Source organism: Heptranchias perlo, chromosome 9, assembly GCF_035084215.1.
Source record: "Heptranchias perlo isolate sHepPer1 chromosome 9, sHepPer1.hap1, whole genome shotgun sequence".
NCBI lineage: Eukaryota > Metazoa > Chordata > Chondrichthyes > Hexanchiformes > Hexanchidae > Heptranchias > Heptranchias perlo.
This window is the reverse complement of record NC_090333.1, coordinates 60,686,702-60,706,342: the sequence shown is the minus strand read 5'-3', so window position 1 is coordinate 60,706,342 and position 19,641 is coordinate 60,686,702. Positions and strand designations below refer to the sequence as shown.

General features: G+C 38.7%; 1 protein-coding gene across 2 annotated transcripts in view; it reads left to right on the top strand.

Moving 5' to 3' along the window:
• Positions 1-19,641, top strand: part of LOC137325470 (calmodulin-regulated spectrin-associated protein 2-like) — a 156,765-nt gene that overhangs the window by 124,397 nt on the left and 12,727 nt on the right. For both annotated transcript variants that reach the window (XM_067990616.1, XM_067990615.1), the window contains 6 exons: positions 4,153-4,225; positions 4,804-7,030; positions 14,198-14,337; positions 15,584-15,801; positions 16,232-16,304; positions 17,378-17,493. In XM_067990616.1, coding sequence (XP_067846717.1) covers positions 4,153-4,225; positions 4,804-7,030; positions 14,198-14,337; positions 15,584-15,801; positions 16,232-16,304; positions 17,378-17,493 — 2,847 coding nt within the window. The remainder of the gene's footprint in view (positions 1-4,152; positions 4,226-4,803; positions 7,031-14,197; positions 14,338-15,583; positions 15,802-16,231; positions 16,305-17,377; positions 17,494-19,641) is intronic.

Genomic DNA, 19,641 nt, shown 5'->3' with positions numbered 1-19,641 from the left:
TTGTTTATGCTGTGCTCTTTCTGTCTGCTATCCTTACTTCCTGAGTCACTATTTTGTGTCCTGCTTTATATGTCAACATTGATCTTCAATAATTCTCCCTCTTAAACAGTTGCCTCTGTCACTGGGTAATAACCATCTTCCCAACACTAGAGATAATGCTACACCTCCCTCTTTCATGTCTCACATACTCTGCTACCTACAGAACTCGGGCCACACCTCATCAGGATACCAAAATCAACCAACCAACTCCCTGTCAGTTCCCTGACACTCCCTTGCTGCCTTTTCCACTGCTCTATCGCCCCGAGATGGACTTTCCCCACCCCACTCGGATTTCTTCCAATAGCTGCTGTGGTGCTTTTTGATAGTTTGATTTCTTCCCTTTTTGCACGCCATGAGAAGAAAAAAAAATGTTGCGCTAACTCCTCCCAATCCCCCGCTGGCATTTGGCCTTCTATCACTCCCAAGTATTTTTCACATCTGCCCAATTGCTGCTTTTTAAACATTTTTATTTGTACCTACCTGTTTAATCACTGAAAAATCATTTTTTAATGGTCCACTCATTGAGAAATAAAATATTGGACCCACCTCTCTCGTTTTCCACCCTCCCCCCAGTGGAATTGGAGTTTCATGTAATCAAATTAAATAATAAAATATACATTCAACTAACATTGCTGGAAGTTATTAAATAAAACTGTCTCTGAATATTAAATAAAATTGCTCTCCCCACTACCCCTGATCCCTGAGCAACCCATCAAAGGTATTGAAATAAAATAAGTCCCATTGCTCATGTTCACTCAACTGGCCCTTAATGTAGTTACATTAAATATATCCCAACTAATTTATGCCCCCTCTTTCAGATTGTTGATTTACTTCACGTCCCCTCTTTTACTTCCTTCCTTATTTATTAATTATTTATTCTGGCTTTTCATACTCTTACTTATTTTCCCCAACCTATTTGCTGTTGGTTATTTATTTCATGCCCACGTGTTCTGCTATTTTATTTATTTCATTCCTCTGCACCCCTTCCCACCACATATCTATTTCCAATCACCCCCTTAGTAACTACCTTCGCACCCGGCCCCAACACATCTAACAATCCAGTCAATACAATTTTGTCATCAGTAGTACTCCAATCATTACAAATTAGCATATCTTCCAACTCATCATGAGCAACACTGTGGAACATACACTACTAATAAATTTTAAATGGTACATTTAACACCATTTGTTGCAGATGCAAAACAACCTTAAAATGCTGGATGCTTCTGCCTGCAATTCTAACCTCCAGGCTGAAAGTGATGAGCACATTCCAATCTGCAAATTTGCCTGATTAAACCACAATTAAACTCTGAATGATTGAACCACTGTTTACTTCACAGTTAATTTTTTGGGACTTAAAAGAACACAGATCCACTTTTTAGTAGAATAATGCACGGTGCATTATATAGAATAACAATTCTGTCCTGATCAAGCAGTGTATCATTCCAACTTATGTGAGCAGTGTGAAGGGAGGTATTCTAGTTTATATTTAAAAACAGTATTCCTGCACAAAAGCCATCTAAAATTACCATTAAACATTAATAAAAAGCTATTAACCAAAATAATATTTTAACTAGTGTGGAAAAGGCATTTTAGAAAGGTTGCACCATTGCTTTATTTTCTGTCAAATAAAAGGTGACACCACTTAGTCTCATCTACAGGAGGAATTAACAGCACTATTAACCTGTACTATTTTTGATTGACAAACTGGACTGTGAATATTGTAGAAATAAAAAAACAATTAAATTGAACACACATTCTCTTTAAACATAACAAGCCATAGTTGAAGCTCTGTTTTTCACTGGCTATGTTTGTTACACACCTCCCTGAACGTCTTCAAATTTGGAGGGATTTATCTATCTCCTAAAATCTATGTAAAACACTGGTATTCATTGAATTTATAAAGCGTGCTGACAGCAACAGATGCAGCCCATGACAAACATACAGCTCCACTCATGATTCAGCGAATATTGCCACTGTGGGATATAGAAACAGGAGTAGGCCATTCAGCCCCTCGAACCTGTTCTGCCATTCAATTAGATCATGGCTGATGTGTACCTCAACTCCATTTACCCACCTTTGCTTCATATCCCTTGGTCGCCTTACCTAACAAAAAAATCAGTCTTGAAAATTTCAATTAATGCAGCATCCACAGCCTTTTGGGGAAGGAATTCCAGATTTCCATTACCCTTTGCGTGGAAAAAATGCTTCTTGATTTCACTCCTAAATGGCCTAGCTCTAATTTTAAGATTGTGCCCCCTTGTTCTGGATTCCCCACTAGAGGAAATTAGTTTCTTTGTATCTACCCTATTGAATCCCCTAATCATATAGCTCGATTTAGGTAACCCCTCAACATTCTAAACTCAAGGGAACACAAGCCAGATTGATGTGAACTGTCCTCATAATTTATCCCTTGAAGCCCTGGTATCATACTAGTGAATCTGCACTGTACTCCCTTTAAGGCCAATATCTTTCCTGTGGTTCGGTGCCCAAAACAGAACACAGTACTCCAGATGGGGTCTGACCAAGGCTCTTTACAACTGAAGCATCATTTCCTCACTTTTAAATTCCAATCCCTTTGAGATAACAGACAACATTCCGTTAGCCTTATTGATTACTTTTTGTACCTGTTCAAGAGGTGCAAATATGAAACTGAACCATACAACAACTTGCATTTATGTAATGCTTTTAGCATAGAAAAATGTTCCAAGGCACAGTTCAGAGGTGTAATTAGAAAAAAAATAGACGCTGAGCCAAAAAGAGAGATAAGCAGGGACGACCAAAAATGTGGTCATTTTAAACATTTTTGTTTAAATCAAGAGGAACTTTGGGCCCTTTGTAATATGAATTACATTCGACCCAAAATAAAAGGAAGGAATTTAAAACTGCTTTTCACTCATTCCTCTCTTTTGAGTCTCCATGCATGACGTATGTTTCCTAGCCGAGAGTGTGAGCAGGTGATCTGCTCTCAGGTGTCTGTTCATGTGGCACTGTGGTCAGCTGTTAAGAGGTGCATTACCAGGATGAGTTACAGGAGCAAAAAGCCTGGTTGATTTTTCTTTTCCTTAGCCCAGGCAGCTGAAGCCTGATCAATTAACTTAGCACAGCGAGAGATCTTCTGCTCACCCATCACCCCTGTCCTCACTGACCTACGTTTGCTCCTGGTCCCCCATTGTCTCCAGTTTAAAGTTATCCTCGTGCTTAATTCCCTTTATGGCCTTGCCCCTCCCTGTATCTGTAGCCTCCGCCAGCCTTACAATTACTCCCAGAAAAGTCTCTTCCTCCAACTCTGGCCTCATCCATTTCCCTCCCCCCCCCCCCCCCCCGCCCCCCCCACCCCCGCCACTCTTTTTGATCCACCATTCATGGTCATGTATTCAGTTGCCTAGGCTCCATTATCAATAATTCCCTCCTTAAACCATTCTGCCTTTCCACCTCCCTCTCCTCCAATGACATTCTTTAAAACCCACTGATTTTTCTTTTCCTTAGCCCAGGTAGCTGAAGCCTGATCAATTAACTTAGCACAGCAAGAGATCTTCTGCTCACCCATCACCCCTGTCCTCACTGACCTGTTTTAATCTACCCTATTGAATCCCCTAATCATATAGCTCGATTTAGGTAACCCCTCAACATTCTAAACTCAAGGGAATACAAGCCAGATTGATCAGGCTTCAGCTGCCTGGGCTAAGGAAAAGAAAAATCAACCAGGCTTTTTGCTCCTGTAACTCATCCCAGTCTCGGTAATGCACCTCTTAACAGCTGACCACAGTGCCACATGAACAGACACCTGAGAGCAGATCACCTGCTCACACTCTCAGCTAGGAAACGTACGTCATGCATGGAGACTCAAAAGAGAGGAATGAGTGAAAAGCAGTTTTAAATTCCTTCCTTTTATTTTGGGTCGAATGTAATTCATATTACAAAGGGCCCGAAGTTCCTCTTGATTTAAACAAAAATGTGGAAATGCTAGTTTTGCACATAGCTTGGAAATGTATAATTTGAGTGCGATTTAAGATTGTTATGGAGAAATGGAAATTCTCTCATTTTTCATTGGAGTTTCACGTCCCTAGTGTCGAAATCACATAATTTTTTAAAAAACTTTTAATCTTTTAGGAGTCATGCGTCGATCTGCATCCATGTCTTATGTAGAGGGTTATGCAGGAACCTGGCCCGAAAAGAAACAAAGGTTGGTGACGACATTAAAAAGTTTCCAACTTAAGTTGAAATGTGTGAAATTGGTAACTTGTTTTGTACTGAAGAATTTTGGTTTCTAGTACAAATTAATCCTGCTAAAAATGAAACATTGAGATTACACGTTTACAAGGTTTATTTAAAAACATTTTATTATCCTAATAAACTCATCTTCCTATTTATAACGATCCTCCCAAATTCATTGTGCACTGTATTAAGTTGTTGTGTTTTGCCCATATTTTGAGGTGGCAAGAATTTAAAATTCACATATAAGTAACATGTTGTACCAAGATTAAACATATTGTACTGTTTTTTTTCTCTCCGTATATAAATAAGTCTACATTGTATTCATTGAAGTATGGATAGATCACATTAAGGTGTGCTGTGGTACTAACATCACTTCAAGTTTATGGCACTGTATATTTTAATTGTATAAAACATTTGTGCAACCAATGTTTTAAAACTCATAATTACTATTGAGTCCATTTCTGCAGCTAAAACATTTAGAAATTTTATTTTAATATGATGAAATTTGAAAATCTGCTCACCCAGCTATGTTTTTCTTTTAAACAGATCCTTGCCTCAAGCAGTGTCTTTCAATATTCCCTTTGATTCGGACAACAACATTGATTCCTTCACCACAAATAACCGGACAATAATTAGATCAATTAGTAATGACAGTTTGATTTCAAACATCAACAATACACCCAAACACTTAGTGAGAAATGCATCTTTTCAGCCAATAAATGAACAGAGCAATGGAATAGAAGAAGAAGAAGAAGAAGTGCATCTATCTAATCACAATTATGAGAAGCCACCTAAAGGTTCCACTGGGAGGCCTGGTTTGGCAAATGATATCCTGAGAAGACGACCCATGCAAGATACAGTATTAAATGGACCAAAGGAAAATAGTTTAGATATCGAGGACTATGGTAATCACATTGGGCCACCAAGCATAGAAGAAGCACTGCAGATAATTCATGACGTAGACAAGCACTACTCAGATCTTCAGTCTGAGCAGCTAGCTGATGGTTTTTTTCTACATGTTAAAAATGCCAATGACATTCCTGTAAAACCCAAAATGAATCAAGCCAGCAGCCTTGATTCCATTGCTGAGAGTAAGGGTGCTACAAGCCCCTTGACTGATAATACTGAGGTAGACACAGGGATCCATGTGCCATCTGAAGATATTCAAGAAACAATAGATGAAGACTTTTCCTTAAGAGATTACACTGTTAGTATGGATTCTGACATGGAAGACTCTTCCAAACCTCAAGACTTTGATCTAAAAAGTGATGATCATAATATGTTAATTCCAGGTTCAAATTCACTGAATGCTGCATTCCAAGCTGGAAATAGCATCTCTCCAAGTTCTGCAATTAAAATGACCAGTTTTGCTGAACAAAAATTCAAAAAGTTGAATCTTACTGATGTCAGGTTAAGCAGTGGCAGTTCCCAAAAGACTACCCCGGAGAGTTCAGAGCTTAACACTCCAGGTGTGGTTTCCTGTGATTACATGCCTGAGCTGAGTCCCAACAGACAAACTAGAGATCCTGCTCAGCTTTTGGCATCTGAAATGATTCAGCTTAAAATGAAACTAGAAGAAAAACGTCGAGCCATTGAAGCCCAGAAGAAGAAAGTTGAAGCTGCTTTTACAAAGCAAAGACAAAAAATGGGCAGGACGGCATTTTTGCACGTAGTTAAAAAGAAGGGTGATGGAATTTCTCCACTAAAGGCGGAACCTGGTGGTGACCATGGAGACAAATTGTCACATGTGAAGAAAATGTCAAAAACTGAGAGTGTTGAGGAAATAGATGATTTAAAACCTGAGGCAATTGGAATGAATGGTAACTCAGCAGATAGTGATAAAGAGGGCCTTAAATCCCCCATCACTGCAGTTCAATCAGAAAAACAAATTGCCTGGAATTTAAGTAGCCCCACTGAAGAGGCTTTAGGAGAGGTTGACATCACAGAATACAACAGGTTAATTGAGAAAATGAACATAGCTTTGCATGCCCTGCAACAAGAGATGCAACGCTTGGCAAACCAGCAGGAATTAATAATGCAGATGAGGGAACAACAACCATGGGTAATTTCTCCTCCTCAACCTTCACCACAAAAGCAAGTCCGAGAACTTCGATCTTCTTCAAGATCAACCGGGTCACTATCTCCTTCCCTATCATCATCTGGTGAATCACCTCGCTCTAATCAACGATCTCCTCAGACTTTTCACAGAAGGTCTTCATATTCTCATGTTAAAAACTCAAAATCAAGGCCAAATGAATTGAAGGTAACACCATTAAATCGTGTCCTCACACCCCCACGTACTGTTGATAGTCTTCCTCATCTCAGAAAGTTCTCTCCCAGTCAGGTCCAGACTAGATCATTCATTTTTCTTGGAGATGACACACCTGATCTTTCGTCGAAAGGAGAGTGCGTAAAATCAACTAATGAGGCAACAGAACCTCCGACAGAAGAAAATAAAGTGGCAAATGAAAATCCCTTGCAAACAGAGAAAGAGGATAGCGTGCAGCCTGTTGAATTCTGGGTTTCACAGGTGCCCACAGGAAAATATGTGGCTCTTACAGACAGTCCTATTAAAAGAAAACATCCTTCTGACGAGAGCATGAACGCAAGCTTAATTGAGGTTTCCCTTTCAGAACTAAAGTCTTCAGAGGAGGAAGTAAATGAGGCAAATGATGGTGATGCTGAAAGGAAGCAGGAAGAGGCAAATGATGGTGATGTTGAACGGGAGCATTTTGAAGAACAACAAAAATTGTGTTGTGGATTCTTCTTTAAAGTAAGTGGTAATTTTTTTGCTTTCTTGGACTACAGTGCAAGAATGAATCAATAGTGGAACTGAATTTATTTTGAGTCTCTAAAACAGCAACATCACAGATAAAAACTGACCAATGCAGGAACAGTCGGTTGTTGGACATTTATAATTTTATTAAAACAAAATTGTATACAGTAATCTTGTTAATAAGCTGTCAATACCAACATAGGTGTCAGCCTTGGCTCAGTGGTGGTACTTTGGCCTCTGAGAAAGAAGGTTGAAGGTTCAAGTCCAACTCCAGAGACTTGAGCATATAATCCAGGTTGGCACTTCAGTGCTGTACTGAGTGGGTATGCTGCCCTGTTGGGAGGTGCCGTCTTTTGGCTGAGATATTAAACCGAAGCCCCGTCTACCCTTTCTGGTGGACGTGAAAGATCCCACGGCACTATATCTAAGAAGAGCAGGGGAGTTCCTCCTGGTGTCCTAGTCAATATTTATCCCTCAATCAACATCACTGAAACAGATGATCTGGTCATTTATTTCATTGCTGTTTGTGGGATCTTGCTGTGTCCAAATTGGCTGCCACATTTCCTACATTACAACAGTGATTACACTTCAAAAGTACTTCACTGACTTTAAGATGTCCTGAGGTCATAAAAGGTACTATATAAATGTAAGAATTACTTTCTTTTTATGAATCATGCAGTATCAAGACCACAATTTCATACGGTTCAAAGCTTTGATTGTTTGCATGTTAAAGATTATCAAATAAGCTGTGGAGCAGATAAAATTAAAAGCTTAACTCCATAGAAGGCATTGCGTGCAAAATCATTTACTTTTAAGGATTACAATTCCCCGATGAGTTAATAGGGAAGAGAATAATGGTGCATTGATTCTTAAGTTGCTTCAAATTCACTTTTTTCTCCAAAAAAGTGACCCAAGAGGAAGTGCACAAACCTAGCACATCTATTAAAAGTCCATAGTAACAGTCTGGCACGTTAAGTGTTGTTGCATGGAACCCAGTATGGATATTTTATATATTTATAAATGTATTTTTGCCATTGTGTGGCAATTTTAAACTTGTTGATTTTCCATGGCATTGTACACAGTAAGTCGGAGAATATGGTCACTCTCTTACCTGTCTTGTGATGTCTTTGTGTTGCTGATTCTCTCTGTCTGTCTGTCTCTCTCTTTCTTTTCTCTGATCCTTCTCTCCCTTTAACTCTCATAGGTGTTCAAAATTAGAATCTCTGTCTTAACAGGTGTATGCGATTTTAGCATTGACCGTTTACTAGCTGGCAACAAGGCATGAATGGAGATAATTAGCTGGCTTCAAAATTCAACTAACCATTTTACTTGAAAATTTAAGTAACATTAAATGAAGAAAGACACAATGAGAGAAATTTCAACTTCACCACCTGGGTCACCGCCCAGACAGTGAAGTTGAAAATTACCCCATTATCTGTCTCGCTCCTCTACATGAGACTTTTTTTTCTCGCTCTTTTTCTCTGACCTCTGACCTCAGTCTGTCTCTTCTCTTTTCTACTCCCCCCTTTTAATACATTTTTATAGTTTACAGAACACACAACAAAAGCTAGAACAGGTTTGTAATCAGAACACTGTCATTTGCTTTATCACACATGCAAACACAGCCTCTTTTATATTAAAAAAAGAAGCATACTATACATTTTACCTCCAGTAAAGCTTTTGAAATTTGTTGTCTTGTGCTAGGAGGTTATGAAAAAATCCCCATCAGAACAGATGACTGGTATTGATGCATCCTGGAAAAATTAGGTACACTGTATATGCTCAGACTGTACATGCTCAGACTGCACAATCTAAATTCAGTTCAATCACGGCATTGGACAAAAATACCAAGTCCAAACCCAGAGAAGCTGAGGCCTTCAAGTAAAACAAAACTTTAATAAAAGCACTAAAAGAAACAAAAGAAAATTCAATGGATAAATTTAATCATGTTATTGTGAAACATGTCATTCCTTGATTTTTAAAAAAAAAATTATTTTGCTTAAACCCTTATTTTGGATATTATCAATTTCAGTTACAGAGAAAATGTCAGATGGGAAAAAAAGTCAGCATTTTGAATGATTTATGGGAACCTGGTGGCCAGATTGTATAATCTCAGGTTAATATACTCTAAAATAGCTGCTATTTAGTGTCAGTGTGATACCTTTAAACATTGGAAATACCTAGCACAGCATCACCTACAGGAGTAAAAAGTAGTTAGAATGAGTTTTCAATTAAATGTGCACCCCACAACCAAATTTAATATATAATAGATTTGCCATGCAGACATTTCTTCTCCTCCCTCCCAATTTTTAAGGCATTTTATTTCCTTTCCCTGCTCTTGGGTCTCTGCCAATATTACTTTGACCAGGCCATAAGAATAGGTGGGTGACTTATCTACCTGCAACTTTGACCTTTTCCCATGTGATAAGATGCTTGATCTCAGCTTGGCACTTTTGTTGTGGATGAGATTGGGAACTCTACCTAGAGAACGGGTCAAAACTTTCTTGAACTTACTATCCTGTTTAACAGTCATACTTTTTAACAGTCTTGAGATGTCTTGCCAAATAGATTGTTTTTTATTATTTGACCTTTCAACATAAATCACAATAATTGCTAATCTAACCAGATTTTGCTGAGCTAACATGAAAGAGTTAGTTTCTTTAACCAAATACAGGTTGAGGAGTCAAAAGTGGAACATTTAATTTTGTAATTAATATTTAAATGTTAAGTAACAGAATAGAACTTAGTTCTTTTTGTTAACCCATTCCTACAAATCCAAAAAGCAAACAGATACATAAGCATTTTTGCATAGCTTTAGATCAAACATCGTATTCATTTCACTTGATGTAAAGCTTGTACAATAGTGTAATAGTTTATTTATTTTTTACTTGTATAAATACATCTTGTATTCCTAAATTAATAGTGTAAGTCTTATTTGGTCTCATACCTGAAGTGTTCATTTTTACAGTGTAACAGAATTTTAAAATTTTTTAAATCTATATTTGGTTTATGGATCTACATAACAATAATGTGTTATAATCACTGCTACTTATCATTGTGCAGGCCTAGGATCTGTTGAATTCCATTTACTTGATACTACCTGTTTCTAGGTCTGCTTTTAACTGTAAAGGCTCTATTCAGTGTATTAGTAGAACAACTTGCATTTATATAGCACCTTTAACATAGTAAAACATCCCAAGGCGCTTCACAGGAGTGTTATCAAACAAAATTTGACACTGAGCCACATAAGGAGATATTAAAATAGGTGACCAAAAGCTTGATCAGAGGTAAATTTTAAGGAGCGTCTTAAAGGAAGAGCGAGAGAGAAAGAGAGAGAGAGAGAGAGAGAGGCAAAAAGGTTTAGGGAAGGAATTCCTGAGCTTAGGGCCCAGGCAGCTGAAGGCACAGCCACCAGTGGTGGAGCGATTAAAATCGGGCTGTGCAAGAGGCCAGAATTGGAGGAGTGTAATGATCTGAGGGTCCTTTTTAAAAATGAGTTAAATTAGGAATTGATTGTTTGTTTTTTCCTTAGTGTGTGTTATTAAAATTGCCCAGGAATTCTCCAGAATTAATTAGGTCACATTGATGTTAATAAAACTGATCATAAAACTTATTTCAAATTTCTTCCCTATTGGGCAGCTAACTCTCTTTCTCCAACACTTTCCCCCCCCCCCCCCACCAAACCATCTTTATCTAGCATGTTTCCTTATTTCAGATGGGTATCTGGATTTGTAATAGTGCTCCCCATCTTATTGTATCCATGACACAGCAATCATTTGGTCAAAGGCAAGCCAGGTAATTTGGCTTGTGTGGTTATTGTACATTAAATGGTGACGTTCTCCTTTATTCTTATACCTCCCCTCTCCTTGCTAGAAGGGAACAGTTTGATGTGCCCCAAGTCATAAGAAGTAAATGAATGGGATTGGCATTTGGTCCAAAACAATACAAAATGATCCTCAGTAGTGTTACAGAGGTTAAAATCTGGTTGCTTTTTATTACTTAAAAGAGAAGAGTTAGGAATAGCGAAGCATGCATCTCAAAATGCACAACTTCAGTTAATTCAAACCACGATTATTAATAGATGAGTGCCCATTTTATTGTGATTACATTGCCTGGCACCACCTTGAGTAAATTGTAGTTGCTGTATTTAAGGAGTGGGTATCAATTGGCCCTCCTCTGACTGTTCTGTTCCAGTGTGTGGCTATTCACTGCTTGAGCCTCTGAAGATGTATATTCCCTTCGCGCCCCCTTTACTTCTGTTGGGTGACCTGCTTATATGTGTTTTTTTCAAATAAAATTAAGAAATTATCAGCTGAATGATAGCAGAAAAATCATAGAATCATAGAAAGGTTACAGCACGGAAGGAGGCCATTCGGCCCATCGAGTCCGGGTCGGCTCTATGCACAAGCAATCCACTCCACTAGTCCCACTCCTCCGCCCTGTCCCCGTAGCCCTGCATATTTTTTTGTTTCAAGTTCTTATCCAGTTCCCTTTTGAAGGCCATGATTGAATCTGACTCCACCATTCCCTCGGGCAGTGCATTCCAGATCCCAACCACTCGCTGTGTACTTAGTTCAAGGCCAACTTGGAAAGTATGCTAGGGCACCAACTAGTGACACTGTGGCTGACGTGTCATTCCATCCTTAGAATGACTCTGTGGAGGGTATATCCAATGAAAATTCCTTCCAAAGCTCCTAAGACAATTAAGTGTGGATAGCTTGATTGCAATCTGACTCTTACAATGTTGTTTATTTAATCCCAAGATCATTTTACTATCAGATTTACAGCTCATATTTAAATTTTACCACATACAAGGATTTACTATTGAGGCTAATACATTTTAAAGTTAGGATTTCTGTGGTGAATCCACCTCATTTGATGTTTAGTTGGTTTATAGTCACTTTTAAAATTTACCATAAAACTTTTCAATGTTCTTTGGAAAACAGCTTTTCATCTTATAATGGGTTTCGAATTTAATTTTACATAACATTGCACCTGAGTTCCAATTGAAGGTACAACCAAATGGCATTGAGTAATCTCTGAAATCATCTGAAACTTAGGCTCCTCCTTTAGGTACTAACTTGTTTTGATTTTACCAATATATTTAAATTATTTATCAATACCATTACATTTTCAGATGCATATTTTTTTTTAAGTACACCATTTCCTAGTAATATGGGGCTGGAGTACTGTGTACAGTTTTGGTCTCCTTACCTAAGGAAGGATATACTTGACTTAGAGGCGGTGCAACGAAGGTTCACTAGATTGATTCCTGGGATGAAAGGGTTGTCCTATGAGGAGAGATTGAGTAGAATGGACCTATATTCTTTGGAGTTTTGAAGAATGAGAGGTGATCTCATTGAATCGTATAAAATTCTTAGAGGGCTTGACAGGGTAGATGCTAAGAGGCTGTTTCCCCTAACTGGAGAGTTTAGAACTAGTCTCAAGATAAGGGGTTGGCCATTTAGGACAGAGATGAGGAAAAATTTCTTCACTCAGAGGGTTGTGAATCTTTGGAATTCTCTACCCCAGAGGGCTGTGGATGCTCAGTCGTTGAGTGTATTCAAGACTGAGATTGATACATTTTTGGACACTAAGGGAATCAAGACATATAGGAATAGGGCGGGAAAATGAAGTTGAGGTAGATCATCAGCCATGATCTGATTGAGTGGAGGAGCAGACTCGAGGGGCTGTATGGTCTACTCCTGCTCATTTGGTGACAATAGCTGCATTATAAAATGTCAACATTTGGTAACATAGGCATTGGTTAACTGATGTAAGTATGTTCAACAGAAACAAAAGTTATAGAATATGATATAAAGGCAGCATTACAAAAATAGAAATCCTTTTTGCATTGCAGACTTCATTTTTAAAATCAGGTCCGAGTCTAAGTTTTGTCCATGATGAAAGGCTAAAGTAGCAGTGGTAGATCCCAATGGCTCAAACTTTAGTTGGACCTGCCCCCTAACAATTGGCAAAATTGATAGATTTTGACAACGTGGAAACTTTTGTTCTACTGAAAGATTCAAACATATGTCAAAATTTGGAAAACCCACCTTTCCACCCCAAAATCCAACTTTCTTCCTGGCAGAAAACAGGGAGAGAATTTATTGACAACCGGAAGGTAACCTCTTTCTGTTTATTTGCCAATGCTCATTAATGCAACATAAATTTTGTCAAAATGCATCATTGCTTTGCAAAAAACATCATGTCTGTTGCACATGATGTTTACAAGTAACTATTCCAGATGTTTTCTGCCTTTATGTTAGACACGGCACCCTTTAAATTTAACATTTATTTTTTCTCCAATTTTCTGCTAAAAGCACTGACTCACTCATTGAGGGAATCAATCTAGTGAACCTTCGTTGCACCACCTCTAAGTCAAGTATATCCTTCCTTAGGTAAGGAGACCAAAACTGCACACAGTACTCCAAATCATCATTCAAAATTAGAAGGAAAAACATTAGAAATGCCCTCCAGAGTTTTATGGGGTGAGATTCTATTATGTGTTTTCAGTGTCATGATGGCAATTCTCTGTAGACTTGAGGCCCCCGTGCGGAGTAGATATGAGTCTTTGTCTGATTTCCCTGCACTACATTTGGTAACATTTGGTCCAGAGGGGCAATTTTTTCACTCAAAGGGTGGTGAGTGTCTGGAACGAGCTGCCAGAGGCAGTAGTAGAGGCGGGTACAATTTTGTCTTTTAAAAAGCATTTGGACAGTTACATGGGTAAGATGGGTATAGAGGGATATGGGCCAAGTGCAGGCAATTGGGACTAGCTTAGTGGTATAAACTGGGCGACATGGACATGTTGGGCCGAAGGGCCTGTTTCCATGTTGTAACTTCTATGATTCTATACTGTTCACCAAGTTTATGGCTAAGTGAAGGTTCTCCTAAATCGTGATGGTGGGGACAGTAGGCAGGTGAGTGGTAGATCCCCACACTCCTTACCAGCTTTTTAAAATCTTTTTCTAGAACTAAATGTAGAAGTTAAGATTTAGTATTAAGGATTGAGATACCTGATCTTTTGATGTGTTTTTAGAAGATGACAGCACAGTGTTCTTTTAATGCGGTATCTTGTAGTTTCATATTATATATACTTTAATGTTTAAATAAAATGCACACTTAAAAACAATCAATTCCTAATTTAACTCATTTTTAAAGGATGATGATCAGAAAGCTGAAGATGATATTGCTGTGAAACGAACAGCCCTCTTGGAGAAACGTATGAGGAGGGAGAAGGAAAAACAAATTAGACGACAGCAGCTGGAAGCAGAGTTGGAAGAGAAGAAGGAAGAAGCTAGGTACTGCATGGTCAGAAATATAACTTTTTTTAAAAGTCAGCTTTTTCTAGAATTTTTGCTGATTTATATTTAATATGTAGTTATCGAAAGGTGCCTTGAACCTGCATGTTTTTGGGTTTCAGTCTTGTGAATCTGCAGCTTACAGCAATACTGCCATGAATTGCATTTACATAACAAACCCCTCTGGTTTCACAATAATGCTTGATGATTTCAACTTGAGCCTTGTTAATTAGACTTGCATTTATTCAAAACGGAAGATAAACCACAAGAAATTCTTTACTAAACTTTAAAATCATTCTGTGATCCATGGCAATCAAAATTTCTTTACGTTCACTTTTTTTTATACAATAGGTTTGATGGCATGAAACACTTTGTTTTTATAATAACTCCAGAACTGGTAACTTGGGATATTTGTTGCCTTTTGAGAAATTACTCAGCCGTGCTGTGATGAATTATGTTTCAGCGTCTATGAATGTAGTTGCTTATCATTCTAAAATTTAAAAAGTGGTTGGAAACCATTTTCTTTTGAATCTTTACCAGATTTCAGTCCTTGGCACCATTAAGTGAGCTAATAGCAGAGTGCTGTATAGCCTGTGCTAATAGCAACACAGGGTTACAGGTATTGGGTCCACTGCAGACCTGACCAAGGAGATCTATTTTCTACCTTTTAATTTATTACTTTTATGGTACAACAGTGGAGCACCATAGTGAGTACCATGCATCAAAATATTCCACTCCAGAAAATTTTGACCTGCCATTAAACTACTTTTGGTGTCAGCCATGACTGATTGGTAACATTCTCATCTGAGTTAGCAGGATCAAGCCCTATTCAAGATTTGAGGACATAATCTAGGCTGACATTTCAATGTAGTAGTGAGGGATTGCTGCACTATTGGAGGTGCCATCTTTCGGATGAGAGGTTAACCGAGGCCCTATCTGCCCTTTCGGGTGGATGCAAAAGATCCCATGGCACTATTTTGAGAAGAGCAGGGAGTTCTCCTGGTGTCCTGGTCAATATTTATCCCTCAAAACAACATCACTAAAAAACAGATTATCTTGTCATTAATCTCATTGCAGTTTGTGGGACCTTGCAATGTGCAAATTGGCTGCTGTGTTGCCCTACATTACAAGAGTGACCACACTTCAAGAGTACTTCATTGGCTGTGAAGTGCTTTGGAATGTCCCGCGGTTTTGAAAGGCATGATATAAATGCAAGTTCCTTGTTTCTTTCTTGAATTTCCCACAGACTCAAAGCTGAAGAAGAGCGACAAAAGAAAGAAGATGAAAGGGCACGCAGAGAGTTCATTAAACAGGAATACCTAAGAAAAAAACAGCTGAAACTAATGACAGACATGGATAGTGTGATAAAGCCTCGTCCCACCAGTCTGAAACTCAAAAAGGCTCGTCCAAAGTCTTTCCGAGAGGATGCACAGAATCCACGAACACCTGTCAGATCATCAGCAGGTAATTAATACCTACATTTTTTTTAAGAGTCTCTCCAAATGAACAGACAATGTTGATGTTTATTTGTCAATCATTTTCAGAGTCTCTTACTAAAAGAAAATGAAGTAACCATAAATTACATTTGCTATCACTGCATGTAACCTAGCAATTTGGGGGGAAAAAATTAGAGATACAAACAAAAAACTGGAGATCTAAGAACGCTGGAAACACACAGAAGGCCCATCAGCATCTGAAAAGAGAAAAGACTGGTCTGATGAAGGGTTCCACGCCCGAAAGGTTAACCCATCTCTCTATCTCTCTTCTCCGATGATGACAGCCCTAGTACAGACACTGGTGAACAACATTTTTAAAGAACTAAACTATTAGACTTACTACTCTTAACAACTGTTTTATTTTCACATAGACTCACAATGTGCTCACTGTTTTCCAGTGTCCTGTCTATCTTTGGCATCACTGAACACAGCAGATGCTGACAGTGTACATTCAGGAAAAAGAACTCCCAGGTAATAATAATCATACCTGATATTTAAATTCTTGTTAAGACTGCTGTACAGTGTGATATACAGGGAACAGTTTTGAATAGTACTATGAAATTTGGATTGCTGTCTTTGACCAAGCTTTTGGTCATATGTCCTAATATTTCCTCATGTGACCCGGTGTCACATTTTGTTTAATAACGCTCCTGTGAAGCACCGTGAGACGTTTCACTATGTTAAAGGCGCTATGTTACCACAAGTTCTTGGTGTTGTTCGGTCAAGAGATGGTTATGCCTGACCACTGTGCAAATCTGAAATTTTTAGTTACAACACTGCATTGAAATTTTGACTTCAGCCCTGAGGAGAAGACATGCTACAGTATATTTAGGATGCAGAGGATAAATATGAACTCTCTCACTTACAAATACTTTTTCTACAAATGTAGACTCCAACTTATTCCCATCTCGGGTCCACTGCAATCATAATCGAAGTTTCTAACACAATCTTAAATCATGTGCCAGATAGGTGGGCTTGTTTTGAGAGGGATCATTATCAGGTATCCTGACTACTGATAGGTAGAATGGGGCTTAGTAGATTTCTAAAGAGTTACATACCCTCTCTCATTACATATTGTGTGTTTTTTTTTGTAAGTAAGCTGCTTCACTCATGTGTTAAATCAATCTCATTAAAATTATAATATAGAGAGTCAACTAATTTAAACATTCCTTTAATACCATTGGTAGCACACACAGTGATACAATTAAAAGCTGATTTAAGAATATTGGCCTTTATTGTACAATTTAGTGAACATTGTACAATATTAGCATCTTAAACAGGTTAACATCGCCGAGCAGACAAAGGAAGTTACATAGAATTTATTACATTGTGCAATATAGATTCAAGGCCATTATTCCATAAAGGTTCAAAACATATTATTGATGGAACAAAGAATAAAGCACAAGAAAAGTTCAGAACAGAGAAATTTTGTCCCTGCAATAGTTTGTCTGCCAATTACAAATTATAATGTGGCATATTGAATCGTATCAAAATTCCTGTATTCATTGAAGATTTTTCTTTTCACTTTAAAAAAAAATGTACAGGACAGAATCAGTTGATGCATTTATGTCACCAAGTCGTTCTACCAATCGCACTGGTGAAAAAGACTGGGAAAATGATTCAACAACTTCCTCAGTGGCTTCTGCAACAGAATACACGGGTAATGTTCACATACTGTTCTCGAATATTCTTGGGTAGTCCTTTACAATTGGTGAATTTACACTCTCTCTTGGACCATTTTCTCCTCCACAGTGGGAACCAATGACTTAGGAAGGAAAAGGGTTGAGGTCCTGCAGTCAGAGTTTCAGGAGCTAGGGATGAAGTTATAACGCAGGACCTCAAAAAGTAGTAATCCCTCGATTACTCCCAGTACCACGTGCTAGTGAGTATAGAAATAGTAGGATAAGACCGGTTAATGCGTAGCTGGAGAAATGGTGCAGGAGAGAGGGCTTCAGATTCTGGGGCATTGGGACCAGTTCTGGGGCAGGAGGGATCTATTCAAGATGAACGGGTTGCACCTAAACACAGCTGGGACCAATATCCTCGCGGAGAGGTTAACTAGTGCTGTGGGGGAGGGTTTAAACTAATTTGGCAGAAGGATGGGCACCAGGATGAAACATTAGGAGAAATAAGGTGCACAGAGGAGTGGGAGAGACAAATAGCACTATAGTAAAGAATAGTTCAGAAATAGGAGAGATCAGACAGGGAGCAAATGCAAGGCAGTCTAAGATGAGTTTGGAGTGCATGTGCGTAAATATGCGTAGCGTGGTAAATAAGGTTGGTGAGCTGCGGGCACGAGTCGCCACGTGGGACTATAATAACAGAAATCTGGCTCAAAGATGGGGAGGATTGGAAACTTAATATTCCTGGCTACAAGTTATTCAGGAAAGAAACTTGGTGGGGTGGGGGCAGGGGTGGCAGTATTGATCAAAGAAACTATTTTAGCACTGGAAGGTAGTTGAGGGGGTCAAAAAATCTATTTGGTTGGAATTAAGGAACAATAGAGGAGCTATGACACTATGAGTGTATACTATAGGCAACCAAATAGTGGGAAAGAGATGGTGGAGCAAATTTGCAGGCAAATTACAGAAAGTTGAAAGAACTATAGAGCAGTGAATATGGACTTCAATTTATCCCAATATAGACTCGGATAGTAGCAAAGGCAAAGATGGGAAGGAATTCCTGAAATATATAAAAGAGAACTTTCTTGATCAGTGTGTTTCCAGCCCAGCGAGGAAGTTTTAGAATAGTTACGCACTAGTCCAGGACTAGTGCTGGATCTAGTTCTGGGGAATGAAGTGGATCATGTTTCAGTGGGGGAGCATTTGGGGAACAGTAATCCTAATATCAAGTTTAGAATAGTTACGCAAAAGGATAAGGAACAATCAAGTGTAAAAATACTTAACTGGAGGAGGGCTAATTTCAATGAGTTAAAAAGGGATCTTGTCCAGGTGGGTTGGAATCAAAAACTGGCAGGCAAAATAGTAGTTGAACAATGGGAGGCCTTCAAGGAGGAGTTGGTTTGGGTACAGAGTAGACACATTCCCATGAGGGGGAAAGGAAGGGCATCCAAAGCTAGAGCTCCCTGGATGACTAGAGATTAAAATGAAACAGAAAAAGGAGGCTTATGACAAATAATACAGTGGAGAACCAAGCTGAATACAGGAAGTACAGAGGAGATCTAATAAAGTGAATAAGAGGGGCAAAGAGAGAGTGTGAGAATAGATTAGCGGCTAACATAAAAGGGAACCCAGAAGTCTTTTACTATTTATGTTTATAAAAGGTGGGGCTGATTAGGGACCAAAAGAGAAGATCTTGTGAGAACAGAGGGTATGGCTGAGGTACTAAATGAACACTTTGCATCAGTCTTCACTAAAGAGGATGCTGCCATTGTAGCAGTAAAGGAGGAGGGAGGGAGGGAGTAGCGATAGTGACCAGGATAAAAATGAGGTACTTTAAAGATTGGCAGTGCTCAAAGTTTAAAAGTCACCTGGCCCAGATGGGATGCATCCTAGGTTACTGAGGGAAGTAAGGGTGGAAATTACGGAGTGTCTGGCCACAATCTTCCAATTCTCCTTAGATATGGGGGCAGTGCCAGAGGACGAGAAGATTGCAAGTGTTACACTCCTGTTCAAAAAAGGGGAGAGGGATAAACCCAGCAATTACAGGTCAGTAAACCTAACGGTGGTGGTGGGGAAACTTTGAGACAATAATCCGAAACAAAATTAATTGGCACTTGGAAATGTTTGGGTTAATAAATGAAAGTCAGCGTGGATTTGTTGAAGGAAAATCGAGTTTGATTAACTGG